Below are 16484 nucleotides of genomic sequence, written 5' to 3' on the forward strand. Positions count from 1 at the left end.
CTGGCTGGACTACACGTATAAAAGCGCTGCTCTTCATTCATTCGGGGCATCTGGGATTTAGCACTACAGCTCACCTCGTTGCGCTACTTGTCACTCGTGTTTGGTGTGAGATTGAACTCTTGTTTGAGAGTTTGAGTATTTCCTTGTTAGCGCCATTTCTGTCTTATTCTTTATTTGCTTTAGTTATGAGCATTTGGCTTTTGTGTGTATTTATGAATAAACCATTCCTGCTCTCGTGTTTTCTTTGTTTCCTATTTACCTCAATTCAAACTGTACAAGTTTATTCCACTACACAACAATTTAAATTACACCAAAGCCCCAGACCGCACATATGTTGAGTTCGTTCGGGAGAAGGGAACCCTCTTTGACAAGTGGTGTAAATCAGTCAAAGCTGATACTCTTGCTGCTATACGGGAGCTGATGTTGTTGGAGGACTTTAAGAAAAACCTCTCTGACCGTGTTGTTGTGTATTTAAAAGAACAGAAAGTACGAACACTCGCGGAAGCTGCTGTTTTAGCAGACAAGTCCGTGTTAACCCATAAAAACGTGTTCAATGCCTCTGTTGAAACGAGCAGGGCTCCATCTGTGAACCCCACTGACAATAAGTACAATGCCAATGAAAGAATGTGTTATTGTTGCCATAAACCTGGACATGTCATTGCATTTTGCCTCGCCCTCAAACGTAAAGCGGATCAGCCCGTTGCTCGACCGAAGGGCGTCGGCTTGATTAAATCCAATACGAGCATCCTAGACCCCAACGCCAAAACAAACCCTGATTTCTGTTTCAAACCATTTATTTTTCAGGGACTAGTTTCTTTTTCTGGTAAAGCCACTGACCAGTGCCCCGTTCGCATTTTAGGAGACACTGGGTGCACGCGGTCCGTTATCCTAGCTCGCGCATTGCCATTCTTTTCCGGGTGGTTATGTGGCTATGGGACTGTACTTCGGGGAATAGAGATGGGATGTAGTCCTCGGCCAGTCCACCTCAACCATGTGCAGTCCAAACTCGTTACCGGCTATTTTTCGGTTGCCGTATGCCCTGAGTTGCCCCTACAGGGGATCGAGATGTTAATGGGAAACAACATAGCCGGGGTAACTCCTTCCCAGCATGTCGTAGATTCACCTCAAAATTGCAAAAACTGTTCTCCAGAACAGCGTCACATCCGTGCCATTCCGCGCCCTTCAGCCCATTTACCCAAACCCTAAAAGAATAACCAACTCCCCAGAATTCTTCTGCTAACGGTAAATTGAAAGTAAAACGCAGTTCTGACAGGCCACAGCGATTCCGTTCTCGCGCACCCCACTCTAATCCGACTATTCCATTAGTTGCTCCCTACATTACCGCACCCCTATCGGTAAAGAATTGTTATCTCTGTCGCTCGCTTCTCAACAGTTTGAGTAACAATTCGGGTCTACCAGTCTGCCAATTACTGTTCCTATCGCTTATAACCCACTTGTCCTTCTGTCACGTATGCTGGTTTAGGGCTTTCAAGTTAAAAATTCGCCACAAAAAGGTTGGAAAACGTTTTTGCTGATGCCCTGTCCAGGTTGTGAGTGTTTTTTTGTACATTCAAATTTTGTATAGTTGACATTCTATACAACTGGAGGTTGTATCTTAACTCTTTGACTGCCAGACGTTTTCAGAAACGGGATGTCGGCAGTGCCAGCCGATTTAAGCATTTTGACTGATCTTTCAAGGTCCACAGAAAATGTTGTGTTTGGACTATGGAAACACACATACTACCAAATGAAAGATTGAACTCTCATCTTTCATCAGAAAAAAAAGTTTGTTTCTACCTTATTCCGTTCTTCAGTAATCAACAATAGAAAATGGTTAGTTTCACCGAAATGCTCTGTATTGAAACAAAAAGCGGAGAAAAAAAGCTTTTTGTGAAACAATGTTATTTCATGCACTCTAGTGAATTGTACACTTCTTTTTGTCCATGAATGATGCCACAAACACCTAAATAGTGCTTTACTTCTGTAAAACGCTATCACCAACAATGAAAAAGTGTTTTTTGGTTGCAAATACAGTTTTTCTTTTTGTAACGCTCCCATGCGTGCAAGGAGACGCAGCAGGATTTGCACAACAGATTAGTTTCACTTGCGATGGCTCCTTTCGCGTGCAGACGTTACACTTTCTTGACGGCCTTTTTTTCCGGGGAATAGCAAGTAGCAGACTGTACCCACTCCTCCGATGAATATGCATTGGACTCGAGGCACTCTTCGTCGTCCGATTGAACGTCCGCCTGAGCGTGCTCGGTTATGCTCCGCGTTTTCCGGTGTTAGCATCACTAGCCTGTGAACCTTTATGACGTCGTCATAGCCGCCGCGTCAACGCTTCCAAATTCGGCGTCAACCTCGGAGTCACCATCATCATCATCGATGATGATCATCGTCGTCATCAATGTGCTCTTTAGCGTTGGTCGATGCCTTTCGTCTTTGAAAAAAACTGCTCGACCGTGAGCTGCTTAACCGGTCGCCATGTTTTCTTCCCTTCCCCAGCCATTGTCCCCTCTAGCTGCGCCTCACGTCTTCTACTGACGCCTACCCAATCTTGTCAAAAGAGAGTCATTGCTGCCATCTAGGGGCCAAAAATAGTCATTAGGCTCACTAGACCTGCCTGAAACTTTCACCACAGCTGGGCAAGGCTTTACTCCACCCGTTTAAAAAAAAAAATTAAAAAAAATGGGTGGACGTCTTTTAACGTCTTTGGCGCTCCTCCGTAGGTTTTTGCAGAATGTCATTTAACGTCTTTGGCAGTAAAAGAGTTAAGGGGAGGGGGGGGGGGGGGTGTTACGGCTGTCGAATGAAACTGATTATTTCCCCTACATTTTGCACATGGTAACAGATAGAATCTGCTAATTTAGCCACCATGTACTAATTGCAACATTGGCTATGCATTGGTTTCTCTTTTGATAGCCTGTAGCATGCTTGGTCCTTTTTTTTTGCTGCTTCTTGTTGTGGCAGCTGGTCCATAACAGCTGTCAATCATTGTTCAAGTGTGGTGTTTCCAATTTACTCAAGGTGGCAGACGTATTTTTTATGCTGCCAAAATGGTTGCGTTAATGGCCATTTTGGGACGCATGATGTCAACATTTGTCATTTGAAACTAATTGTTAATTCCTGCAATTCTTGCCTGTGTTATGTCAGTGTCACTTTCATCACAGTGCCTAAAGGCTCTGGTAACCATGAACACGGCTCAAGTCTTTCCTGAATTTGGTCATGTGACGTTTGCGAAGCAAGTGTCAGTACAAGACAGCGTGGTCGCCATGAGATGGAGAAAAGGGTGGCTTTTTTAAAAAAATTCATATTCCACAAATGTAGAAGGTGTATTCACTTGCGTGCGGACTCATCTTCATCAGTCTCTGCAGCCGGCCTCGCTTCATAAACAGATATCCTCTTTCGGCTCTCAGACATTTTCAAAGTATGCAGTAGGATTGGTGGAACTACAACGATGAATGGCTGAGTCCGAAGCTCAGTGGCTACTTGCTACAAACACTCAGAGTGAGCATTTGCAGGTAGGAACGAGCTCGCACGGCGTCGTTATCTCAGATTGATTTACAGGATCAAGAACTAATCGTTAAGATGATCCACCCGAAAGACGCAGCGAAAAAAGATCCTTGAATAGACCTTTAAACAGAATACTATGTTTAGACAAGTTGGGGCACATAGAACACATTATTGTAAATACATTTTTGACTTGATTTCCATTTTAAGACAAATATATGATATATTATTGCAACCGAGTTTTTTTGTTGACCTGCATTAAGTACAAAGGTACTTAATTTAAAAAGAGACTATTCTTAATTCTGTTGGCATACCTAACATTCCAATTGTGAATTCTGAACAGGACATAACAAGCTGTCAAGCTATTACATGTGATTAAAAAAAAAAATAAATGTGGATCTGTACTTACTTGACCTTTGCTGCTTCTGGCACATTTTGTAACTCATCGCTCAGGGCCACTACCTTAGGGAACTTCTTCTCCAATACAGTGACAATGTAGTTGAGCAGAGTGATGTTTCTACAAACAGAAATTTACCCACTTTTATCCTTTGAATATATCTGTGTGCTATAGGCTATAGACAGGAAATGGTCTGCTGGCAGGCACTCTTTGGTCTTGGTTGTAAGGTAAGCTTAGTTTCTACCAAAAGCATAATTTTTTGATAAAAAAAAAAAGAAAAAAAGATTAACATAAGTTTAAATTGATTGAATGGGTGGTTAGTTATCTAGTTATCCATTAGCACAGGTGGCAAATCCAGGTCCAGAAAGTAAAAACCCTGCCACAGTTTGGCTTTAGCCGCGGGTGCTCCCATGGTGCTCGTTTACGTGCTAGGGAGCAAGCTAGCTAGCACCTGGGGCTAAAGCCAAACGGTGGCAGGGTTTTAACTTTCTGGACCTGGATTTTAGGTTATTAACAAATAATTTTGTCATTTTCAAATGTCAACCATACTTGTCAATGCTTGACTTGGTGTCAGCAATCTTGTTTAGACTTGAAACTTTAAATCCAGACGCATTTCCCCGCTGTCCTTTATTCATGTAGTTCCCAAAGGCTAGAACCACCTCTAAGAGTTGACGTAGTGTTCGGCTTTTCATTACCTCCCTGGATGCAAGACACAAAGCTGAAATCACAAAGACATGAAAACAATGTTATACACTTCACAACAGAATGACATCTTCTATAAATCAGTAGGGAGTATGAGGTACCAAACCCCTGATACAGGCTGTGAAGGCCCTATATGGCCAGTGTGTGTCCGCTAGTAATGTGGGCATACTTATTGCGACAGAGCTTGGCTCCCTCATTCTCCTTTGGGACTTAAATGCTCATAGTGGACAATGAGAGTTCAGACATTGACAGGACTGATTGGGAGGAAGGGCTCACACCCCTAACCTAATTCTTACGGTATTCGTAAGTTCACAAACTCCCAAGAATACATCTTGTATCAAGCCGGGCGCTGATTTTCACCGATCCGAACCACTGGTGATGCAAAAGCTGTAGGAGACAAACAAACTTAACATGACGACACCGGCAAATAAATGCCTGGACGCTGCAATTAATTTTGTTTTTGCAGAATTACGACGACATTCACATCCGCTGCCGTGGTCAAAACAAAAGTTTGGTAGACGTGCACAAGTTGGTGCATCGTCCAATCAGCTCGAAGTCCCACCTTTCCTGAGCAAATCACAGTGGAGCAGTCCCAGATTGATATTCTGGAAAACTCTCTTGAGTGAATCACAATTATCAACCTTGTTATGTTTTGGTTCTGTCATGTTTTGGTTTTGGTTCTGTCATGTTCAGTTTCTGCTTTCCTTGTGTGTTTTCCTTGTCTTGTTGATTGTGACCCTGCCCTCCCTTGTGTTGTCCAATCAGTGCCCTCAGCCACTTGTGTCTGGTCCAGGTGTGTCTTGTTGCGTCATTAGTGTTGGTGTATTTAGTCTGCTGTCTCTCCTCTGTCTGTGTTGGTGCATTGTGGTATGTACGTTTGTCCTCATGTCATGCTGCCTGTTTTCTGTTCCCTCTCAAGTTCTAGTTCAAGTTCAAGTTCATGTTTTGTTGCTGTCTGTTTTTTGTTCCCTCTTTTGTTCAAGTTCAAGTTCATGCTTTGTTTTATGTTTTTGAACTTTAGAAATGAAATCCCTTTTTTTTTGGACTACACCTCTGCCTCCCTGCTCTGCCTTCCCGCATCTGGGTCCTAAAGCCCCCCGTTTTGACAGAATGCACCAACCAGAGAAGGACCCAGCGGGAGTGCTGAAAGCCATGATGGGGAATCAGGAGGCGCGCCTGTCGCGCCAGGAGGAGCTCCAGCACGCCATGGCCGCCCAAATGGACCTGCTGTCCTCTTTGATTAAGGGAGTTGGGCGTCATTGGGCTTCAGATGGTGGCGCTCAGAGTCGCCAGCCGCAACTCCCCGAGCCACGTCTGCCTCCGCAGCTCCAGGTCCCCGTGTCGGCTCCACCGCAGCCCCAGGTCCCCGTATCGGCTCAGCCGCAGCCTCAAGTCCCTGTCCTACCACGTCTGCCACCGCTGTTCCCAGTTCCCGAACCACGTCTGCCGCTGTTCTCAGTCCCCGAACCACGTCTGCCGCCACAGCCTCAAGTCCTCTGCCAGGTCTGCCGCCACAGCTTCAAGCCTCTCTGCCAGGACTGCCGCCGCAGCCTCATGTCCCTTTCCCTGCCAGGACTGCCGCCGCAGCCTCAAGTCCCTATCCTGCCAGGTCTACCGTCGCAGCCTCAAGTCCCTATCGTGCCACGTCTGCCACCGCTGTTCCCAGTTCCCGAACCACGTCTGCCGCTGTTCTCAGTCCCCGAACCACGTCTGCCACCACAGCCTCAGATCCCTGAGCCACGTCTTCCGCCGCAGTCCCAGGTTCCCGTACCGACTCCGCGGCAGGTCTAGGACTCCGTGCCGGCTCCGCGGCAGCTCCCGGACTCCGTGCCGGCTCCGCGGCAGCTCACGGACTCCGTGCCGGCTCCGCGGCAGCTCAAAGTCCTCGAACCACGTCGGCCGAGGTCCAAAGTCCCCGAACCACGTCGGCCGAGGTCCAAAGTCCCCGAACCACGTCGGCCGAGGTCCAAAGTCCCCGAACCACGTCGGCCGAGGTCCAAAGTCCCCGAACCACGTCGGCCGAGGTCCAAAGTCCCCGAACCACGTCGGCCGAGGTCCAAAGTCCCCGAACCACGTCGGCCGAGGTCCAAAGTCCCCGAACCACGTCGGCCGAGGTCCAAAGTCCCCGAACCACGTCGGCCGAGGTCCAAAGTCCCCGAACCACGTCGGCCGAGGTCCAAAGTCCCCGAACCACGTCGGCCGAGGTCCAAAGTCCCCGAACCACGTCGGCCGAGGTCCAAAGTCCCCGAACCACGTCGGCCGAGGTCCAAAGTCCCCGAACCACGTCGGCCGTAGTCCAAAGTCCCCGAACCACGTCGGCCGTAGTCCAAAGTCCCCGAACCACGTCGGCCGTAGTCCAAAGTCCCCGAACCACGTCGGCCGTAGTCCAAAGTCCCCGAACCACGTCGGCCGTCGGAGCCCCAGGTCTCCGAACCACGTCGGCCGTCGGAGCCCCAGGTCTCCGAGCCACGTCGGCCGTCGGAGCCCCAGGTCTCCGAGCCACGTCGGCCGTCGGAGCCCCAGGTCTCCGAGCCACGTCGGCCGTCGGAGCCCCAGGTCTCCGAGCCACGTCGGCCGTCGGAGCCCCAGGTCTCCGAGCCACGTCGGCCGTCGGAGCCCCAGGTCTCCGAGCCACGTCGGCCGTCGGAGCCCCAGGTCTCCGAGCCACGTCGGCCGTCGGAGCCCCAGGTCTCCGAGCCACGTCGGCCGTCGGAGCCCCAGGTCTCCGAGCCACGTCGGCCGTCGGAGCCCCAGGTCTCCGAGCCACGTCGGGCGTCGGAGCCCCAGGTTTCCGAGCCACGTCGGCCGTCGGAGCCCCAGGTTTCCGTCCCGTTTTCACGTCAGGCCCAAGATTCCGTCCCGTTTCACGTCAGCCCCAAGATCCCGTATCAGCTCCGCGTCAGGCCCAGGTTTCCGTCCCGTTTTCACGTCAGCCCCAAGATCCCGTCCCGTTTTCACGTCAGCCCCAAGATCCCTTATCAGCTCCGCGTCAGGCCCAGGTTTCCGTCCCGGCTTTGCTGCAGCCCCAGGATTCCGGATCAGCTCCACAGCAGCTTCCGGCTCCTCGTCAGCTCCAAGTTCCCATATCAGCTCCACAGCAGGCCCCGGACTCCGTGCCGGCTCCGCGACAGCCCCCGGACTCCGTGCCGGTTCCGCGGCAGCCTCCACGGCAGCCTCAAGTCTTCGCGCCTCAAGTCTTCGCGCCTCGTCGGCCGCCTCAAGTCTTCGCGCCTCCACGGCCGCCTCAAGTCTTCGCGCCTCGTCGGCAGCCTCCACGGCAGCCTCAGGACCCCGGGCGTCCTCGCCTCGTCTGGCGCCCGGGACGCCCCCCGGACTAGACTGGAGGGATGTGTCAGGTTCCCGCCTCCGTGACCCCCCTCCGCCCACCCTGTTTTTGAAATTATTAAAGGGACGTCTGGAAGCCGTCCCTCGACGGAGGGGTTCTGTCATGTTTTGGTTCTGTCATGTTTTGGTTTTGGTTCTGTCATGTTCAGTTTCTGCTTTCCTTGTGTGTTTTCCTTGTCTTGTTGATTGTGACCCTGCCCTTCCTTGTGTTGTCCAATCAGTGCCCTCAGCCACTTGTGTCTGGTCCAGGTGTGTCTTGTTGCGTCATTAGTGTTGGTGTATTTAGTCTGCTGTCTCTCCTCTGTCTGTGTTGGTGCATTGTGGTATGTAAGTTTGTCCTCATGTCATGCTGCCTGTTTTCTGTTCCCTCCCAAGTTCAAGTTCATGTTTTGTTGCTGTCTGTTTTTTGTTCCCTCTTTTGTTCAAGTTCATGCTTTGTTTTGTTTTTGAACTTTAGAAATTAAATCCCTTTTTTTTTGGACTACACCTCTGCCTTCCCGCATCTGGGTCCTAAAGCCCCCCGTTTTGACAAACCTGGCTATTGCCAGGTAATGTATGGGCACCTTTTGACTATGAGACAGTGGACAGGGTTGGTCAGGACCTTCTCCAGACATCAAGTCAAATTGCCGCTTCATGGCAGTAATGGATTGGAGAGGGACGGGACGAGTTTTCACCAGTTTCTTCTAACTCAGTTATCATATGGTTTTGGTGAACGTTGACATATTTTGGTCTTCTTCAAGAGGAGAAATTATGCCAAAGGAGGTCATGAAGGTGATATTCTGGCTTGGCATCTTGATTTCATAATCAAGCAAGCTTCACTTAAAGGAAAAAAAATAAGTATGGCTCTGAGCTGTCTCTTCAGGAGGGAAAAAATGGGGGCGAGGAAGTGCCAGGTCAACCCCGCCAGCCAACTCCCCCCTCCGACCACAATACGAGTAGTATTCTGTTTTTAGAATTTTTGTGCTTGTCACTCTTTGGCCTTAATAAATAAAATGTTTGACTTTGTGGTATGGGTCATTGAACTTGTGACAGCATGTCTTGGACCGTCAGGTGAAGAGAGGGGCGGAGCTTTTCAACTGTTGCCTGATCTGTGTGTTGGCGCCGATGGTGACCACATCTCGGGGGAAGTAGGGGACACTGAGTCTGAGTAGGCCATGTTCTTTGCCTCCATTGTTGAAGTGGCCGACTGGAGCTGTGGCCGAAAGGCGGTAGGTGCCTGGTTACTGTGGAAATCCCTAAACTCAATGTTGGACATTGTAGAGGAGGGATGCCGTAAGGTAAATTGGTTGCCCATCTAGTCTACATCTGCTTTTGCAAACTTGGAGAAAAAGTTTGACCGCGTGGCACGGGAGATCTGGGAGTAGGGAATACTGGACCCCTGAGACTGTTTGTTGTACGACTGGGGTCAAAGCTTGGTCCATATTGCCTCGATAAAGTCAAATTCCTATCATCAGTCATTTTCCTTTCCAGCACAAGTATAGCGCAATGCAGTCTGTGTGCATGGGATGAGTTTTCGTTCTTTTGGTATTTTCATAGACTTTGCGCCGGTAGAATTGGGTGTAACGGACGTTTGCGCAATTGTGTGCCTTCATAAGCTGGAACAAATCGTTTTGCCGGACAATCGTAGCGGCATCACTCATTAGCATCAAAATCAGGGCAGTCTGATGCTCAGAGCCCAGTACACCCAAGTAGGCCGGGCTTGACTTTTCGGAAAGAGAATTAGATTCGCTGGGGTTCATGCAAGACCACTGCAAGACCTGCCCTAAGTTGGTCACATGATGTGAGCAATTAGAGCCTGCTTTGCACCTACGGTGACGGAGAACTTTAATTCATGCTCTCATAACTTGTGCTTCATGGCCAGTGTTATGCTGTTGATGAATGAATTAATTTCCACAATGATTCAGAGGGATTGCCCCAAGCCGTTGTCATATTTATGAATGAAATCCACCATATATCTCTGCAGAGTGCCAACCTGTCTGCTTGCGCCTCCAATCTGATCCAACAAAAATCATGCTGCATCACATGTGCCACTAGATAGACCTGAGTTGAAAATCTACTCTACTTTTTGTTACCAAATTGCCACGTGTGCCGGGGGCGTGATCAGTCGTGTGTGCCGGAAAGCCCAACGAGGCGTTTAACGTCCAAATTCACAAACAAGACTTGCCCCCGTGTGGATTAAAGAAGTGGGAGGATGTGCTCAGGGTGCTACGTCACATTCGCTTATAGCCCGACATTTCTGGTCGCTACCAGGAAGTACAACAATCGTGCACAGTTTGGAACTACTCATTGTTCTCACTTAGATGTTTTCTTCAGAACCTTTTGTAGGAACAGTTCTGAAAAAAAAACTAATCATTTAATTCTCAATTCATATTGATGAATGAGGCTAAAACAATTGTAACATCCTAAAGTGCAAATACAAATCACATAATGACACAATTATATATACTGTAGTTCGGAAAAACAAACTAGAGCAGCGGGCAGCTATAAAGGGCCCTCACAACCCGGGCCACTTTGGGTTACTTGCACACGTTGGGATACTGGCACGTTTAGGTAGTGGCACATTCGAAGCAGAATTTATTTGAAAATGGCATAATAATCCTTTACATATTATGTATGATTGTTTTTTTTTGCCAGGTGTGATGAGTTTTGGTCAATGTTAAGTTTTATTGTCCATAGAGGACATAATAAATGAATGAATAAAAATTACATATGTATGGATAGGTCTGATGCCCCAAAAATTTAGAGTGGTCAAAAGTAAAAAAAATATTCATAAATGACTTAGTTATCACACTTTTTTTTTTTTACAAAATATGAAAATACCATGTGTGGGGTGATTTTTTTTGTTGACCCCAAGGGCTAGGTGGCGCTGTATTTGTAACCGACTATTGTCATAGAGATACCTTCAGGTCGTGACTATAAACTGGAGCTTGTACCAAGGAGTTATTACGTATTTCGTCTTTCATGGAAAAGGAAATATGAAACAAAAAATATGATGCCCCGCCCCTGTCATATAGTATTTTGAAAACTCAAAAATGTTTCCCCTTTGTTGGCCTTGGTCTTGACATGGTCCAGGTTAAGTTTGGAGGAACTCAGCTGAAACGTGTAGGAGAAATGGGCAAAACAATGCCCCCTGTAATTTACACATTTACAAGGGGCAAAAAATGGGACATTCAAAAATACATAGCTCACTTCTTGTTCATTTTAGCATATGGGTCCAAGAGACTTATTTGTAGGTGTTGGGCTCCCTCATATACCTAAAAATTGAGCTCATTTTGCCAGGCCAGATTTGTGTGCCAAGTTTCATGAGTTTCTGTGCATGTTTGGGCCCTCATAATTGGTGTTTTCTTGGCGAACAGTACCTTGCCACGCCCACAGCGATTCGCAAAAACTAAAACTTCGTGTTATGACATCACGAAGGCCTAAACATGCTTCTGAGCAAATATGAGGTAGATCCAGTTAAGGTGGTTGGAGAAAAAAGTTGAAGAAAAAATGTTTAAAAAAGAAATTGCCAGTAGGTGGCGCTATCAGTAGTAATAAATATAAATTCGTAGATGTATTCAGACCTGGACTCATCAAATGTGTGAAATTTTGAGAAGATAGGATCATCTGCGTCAAGTTAACGCAGCTTTTATTGTCATGGTGAATCATCAGACTTTGCGGCACCGTCACGGCCACGCCCTTTAGTGAAAAGTTATAATATTCGGTGTTGGGCATGATCAACCTCTTAAGGCCTTTCTGACAAAATTTCAACTGGATCCCTCAAACGGGCTAGGCACACTGGATAAAAATGTAAAGTATGATATTTCTTGTCACCACTAGGTGGCGCTACATGTATAACCAAATATATAGATGTTTTCAGGCCGTGGCTATTAAGATGCATGAGGAGTTTGTACTTGCTTGTACAGCGGCGTTATTAAGCATTTCCTCTTTTTTGATGAAGGAAATATTAAAGACACAATTTGAGGCCCCGTCATATAGTATTTTTAAAAAGTCAAGACTTTTTTTCCCCAGTTGTTGTTCCAGGTCTTGAGATGATACATGCCAAGTTAGAAGTAAATCGGATGAAAACTGTTGGCAAATGGGCAAAAAGAATGACCACAGTGAATGTGCAAAAATGGGCCAAAATTGGACATTCAAAAATTCATAGCTCACTTCTACTGACTTTTTTTGTGTGTCTTGGGGCACTTCACGTGCCTGCCAATTTTCATAGCCCTCGGTCAAACGTGCCAAAATTGGTGCATAATTTTCCATGCTAGAGGCGCTATATTTTGTTATGGCAACTTCATAATACTTTTTTTTTTCGCTGAGCCCAAGGAGTGTGCAAAGTTTGGTGAGTTTTCGTAAATGTTTAGGTCCCCAAAAATTTGATTGTTTACGAAGAAGGCGAAAGAAGAAGAAAGAAGAAAAAAAGAATAGGGACCTTGCAGCGGTAGCTGCTCGGGCCCTAATAATACGAACGAAAAACAATAGGGACCTCGCAGCAGTAGCTGCTCGGGCTCTAATAATATGAATGAAAAGCAATAGGGATCTCGCAGCGGTAGCTGCTCTGGCCCTAATAATAATATGAACGAAAAACAATAGGGACCTTACAGCGGTAGCTGCTCGGGCCCTAATAAATGTTAATAGAAATTATGAAACTTTTTTCTGACTTACCTTTGATTTTAGGTTTGACGTCAGCCACTCTTTCAGCAAACTTTTTCTTGAAGTAAAGAGACAAAAGTCTCTGTTGATAGTGGTTGATCCTATATGGGAATTGTAAGCCATATTACAGTATAAGTGCAGTTCAAATACGAATGTAAATGTAAAATAGTGGTGGCACAATAAAGAATATTGTTTGTCAAAGGTTTGAATCTTGGCTTGTGTGGGTTTACAGCGGGACTTCAATTTGCACTCATAGCTCAAAAACATGCATTTTAGTTTAATTGGAAACACGCCAATATTTTTCCATTTAGAACAGGTGTCACCAACTCCGGTTCTTGAGGGCACTTATCCAGCATGTTTTAGATGTCTGCCTCCTCCCCCCAAAAATATTCATATGATCAGTTTACCTGCAAGCTCTGCAGAAGCTAGGGATGCGCCAGTATTTCGGCAAAAAATAGACGACGCTGAAGTTGGCTACCTGGCCACGCTCCATTCAAATAATCTTTCAATGCCACCTTAAAAGCACGCAATTGCGCTCTCACCTATAGATAGCAGTTTGCCATTGCAGAGGTTACACTCACTTTGGGTGAAGTTGGTGACTTTGCTGGCCTCCCGTTGCCACAAAAATGAAATGGCGTTGACCTTCTCACCTGTTTCACACTCTACACATCGCCAGTTTTCAAATAATACCTATGTTGAAAAATTTGATTGGTAAAAAATGGAATAAAATCGGTTTAAACTTGCCAACATAGGCATTTTGACTGCAGAGGCTAACACTTAATTTGGGTGGAGCTGGTGACTTTGGTGGCTTTCCATAGCCACAAAAACGAAATAGCGTCGACTTACTCAACTGTTACGCACTCTGCTGTAACGCTCACGGGCCGATCGGCCATGGATAGCGCAACGAGTCAGCAAAAAAAACGGGAGTGCAACAAAAAGATTGGCAGTCCACGGATTCACTTTATTAAGCCGAAAGAACAACAATGGGCTCTGCGCCACCAAGCGTTACAATGACCGTAGCTACACGGCATCAAAAGTAAACATTTACCACCAAAAAAAACAAGTGCTACACATACACACAAAAAACAAAGAAGTGTCACCCTGTGGAGCGGTGCCACACTGCCGATTGTTACATAGTCCCCCCCTGTTGAGAAAAAGGCTGACCCCAGCCACACACAGCTGAAGAAGCAACTGACCATACCAAATAGCATCTATACATAGAACCCAATTATGGATGGTACGCACAAAGGGCAAACCCCGCATACAACAAAAATCGACATAGCAAAATAAAAATGCACAGCGGATTCCTTTTCTTATTAACTCTTTGACTGCCAGACGTTTTCAGAAAAGGGATGCCGTGGGTGCCAACCGATTTAAGCATTTTGACTGATCTTTCAAGGTCCACAGAAAATTTTGTGTTTGGACTATGGAAACACACATACTACCAAATGAAAGATTGGACTCTCATCTTTCATCAGAATTTGACACATTTTCTTTTCCATGAATGATGCCACAAACACCTAAACAGTGCTTTACTTCTGTAAAACACTACCACCAACAATGAAAAAGTGTTTTTTGATAGCAAAATACGTTTATTTACATTCAACAGTAACAATTTGACAAAACAATTTGTCAAACTATTTACAAATATGTGCAACTGTGGTACTATTTACAATTATCTGGATGTTTGAAATACAGTTTTTCTTTTTGTAACACTCCCTTGCGTGCAAGGGGACGCAGCAGGATTTGCACAACAGATTAGTTTCACTGCAATTGCCCCTTTGCGTGCAGACGCTACACTTTCTTGCTGGCTTTTTTTTCCGGGGAATAGCAAGTATATACTGCAGTGTGTGTTTGGCCATGTTGCCATCAAGTCTACTCTCAGGATCATGATACGGTGACATTACGGTGGTGTTACGTCTGGCTTCCTCATGTCCTTCAGTTTCTATACCGGGTGGTAGATGTTCTGATCCATCTTATCCACTCCATTCATGGTGGCATCGTAGTCCAGAACCAGTGTCTTCTCCGTGATCAGACTGTACCTACTCCTCCGATGAATATGCATTAGACTCGTCGTCTGATTGAACGTCCGCCTTAGCAGAATTGCTCGGTTGTGCTCCGCATTTTCCGGCGTTAGCATCGCTAGCCGGTGAGGCTTTATGACGTGATCATAGCTGCCGCGTCAACGCTTCCAACTTCGGCATCAACCTCGGCGTCACCATCATCATCATCGTCGCCATCAATGTGCTCTTTAGCACTGGTTGATGCTTCTCTTCTTTGAAAAAAACGATCAAGCATTAGCTGCTTGCCACCGGTCACCATTTTCGCTTTCTCAGCCAATCTCTCCACAACACTCTAGCTCCGCCTCACGTCTTCTACTGACGCCTACCCGATCTTGTCCAAAGAGAGTCATCGCTGCCATCTAGGGGCCAAAAATAGTCATTTTACTAACTAGATCTGCTTGATACTTTCAGCACAGCTGGCCAAGGCTTTCCTCCACCCGTCCCCCCCCCCCAAAAAAAACAAACTTGGTGAACGTCTTTTAACGTCTTTGGCGCTCCTCCGTAGGATTTTACTAAACGTTATTTAACGTTTTTTTGCAGTCAAAGAGTTAAAAATATATATAATTGCAGGCACACGTATATTTTTGGAATGTAAACCTCAACCAACTGTCATGATTGGGGTCAGCTGTTTCTGCTTCCCTTTCAGTCACCGGGGAAACAGCTGGAGGACGGAGCCCGCTAAACACACCTGCTGCTCATCAGTTCATCAGACCAAGATAAAGGCCTGGCAGAAGCAGCAAGAAGTGTCGGGTTATTACTCCAAGACGCTATTCACCTGACCCGACTGAACAAGCTTCTACAAGAATCTACTCCTGATTCCCATGACTTGCTTTTTGTCCGCCCTCAAGCGTGATTTTGGTTTTGCTTTTTGTCCGCCCTTGAGTGTGATTTTGTGTTTGCTTTTGTCCGCCCTCGAGCGTGATTTTGGTTTTGCTTTTTGTCCGCCCTTGAGCGTGATTTTGTGTTTGCTTTTGTCCGCCCTCGAGCGTGATTTTTGTGTTGGTTCGTTTGGTGGATTAAAACTACGTTATCCACATCCCTGCCGTGGCTCTCCTACTTTCCTGCATTTGGGTCCTCCACTCACACACCATGACAGAATAACCCGACCAAGAATGGACCCCCGCAAACCCCAACAGCCTGCGCCAGGCCATGGCCAGCCATGGACACTTACTCGGCCAGCACGAGCAATACTTCCGTGAGCTGAAGGAGGCAATGTCGACGCTAACCGCCCAGATCGGATCGCTCACCTTGAAGGTGGAGCGGAGGTCGGAATCCACGGCCGCAGAAGACTTACGACCAGCCGGGGCGTCTCCTGTCTTCCCCGCGTCCCGATCAGCAGGCAACTTTATTCTCCAGGAACCCAATATTCCCCATCCTCCCCGCTATTCTGGCGAAATTGGTGGGTGTGACCAGTTCATTCACCAGTGTAGTCTGGTTCTTGACCAACAGCCGCACACCTTCCCGGACGATGGCACCAAAGTCGCCTTTATTATGAGTCTGCTTTCCGGCCAGGCGGCATTATGGGCGATGGCGGTCAGCAAAGCCAATCCGGAGCTCCGAGCTTCAGTTCCTGCCTTCTTGGCGGAATTTCGAAACGTCTTCGACCACCCAGTAAAAGGGAAGGAAGCGGGCAGCCGCTTGCTGGACCTCCAGCAAGCCGACTCCTCCGTGGCGGAATACTCCATCTCCTTACGGGTTTTAGCCGCCGAGAGCCGTTACGGCGAAGCGGCGCTGTGCGGGATTTTCCGGCGTGGACTCAACCCGCGGATCAAGGACGAGCTGGCGGCACGGGACGAGACGTCCACTCTGGAGGAGCTCATTGGCTT

The 16484-nt window shown here is 47.1% G+C and overlaps 1 protein-coding gene across 3 annotated transcripts in view; it reads right to left on the reverse strand.

Annotated features, from left to right (window-relative positions):
• LOC144044373 (disheveled-associated activator of morphogenesis 1-like) overlaps positions 1–16484 on the reverse strand; it is a 143239-nt gene that overhangs the window by 14305 nt on the left and 112450 nt on the right. For all 3 annotated transcript variants that reach the window (XR_013291274.1, XM_077558900.1, XM_077558778.1), the window contains exons 20-22: positions 12608–12696; positions 4457–4625; positions 3920–4027 (exon numbers count right to left, since the gene is read on the reverse strand). Coding sequence is in view for 2 of the 3 variants with exons in the window: in XM_077558900.1 (XP_077415026.1) it covers positions 3920–4027; positions 4457–4625; positions 12608–12696 (366 nt within the window). In the remaining variant the exon portion in view is untranslated. The remainder of the gene's footprint in view (positions 1–3919; positions 4028–4456; positions 4626–12607; positions 12697–16484) is intronic.

The sequence above is a fragment of the Vanacampus margaritifer genome, chromosome 1 (assembly GCF_051991255.1).
Source record: "Vanacampus margaritifer isolate UIUO_Vmar chromosome 1, RoL_Vmar_1.0, whole genome shotgun sequence".
Classification (NCBI taxonomy): Eukaryota; Metazoa; Chordata; class Actinopteri; order Syngnathiformes; family Syngnathidae; genus Vanacampus; species Vanacampus margaritifer.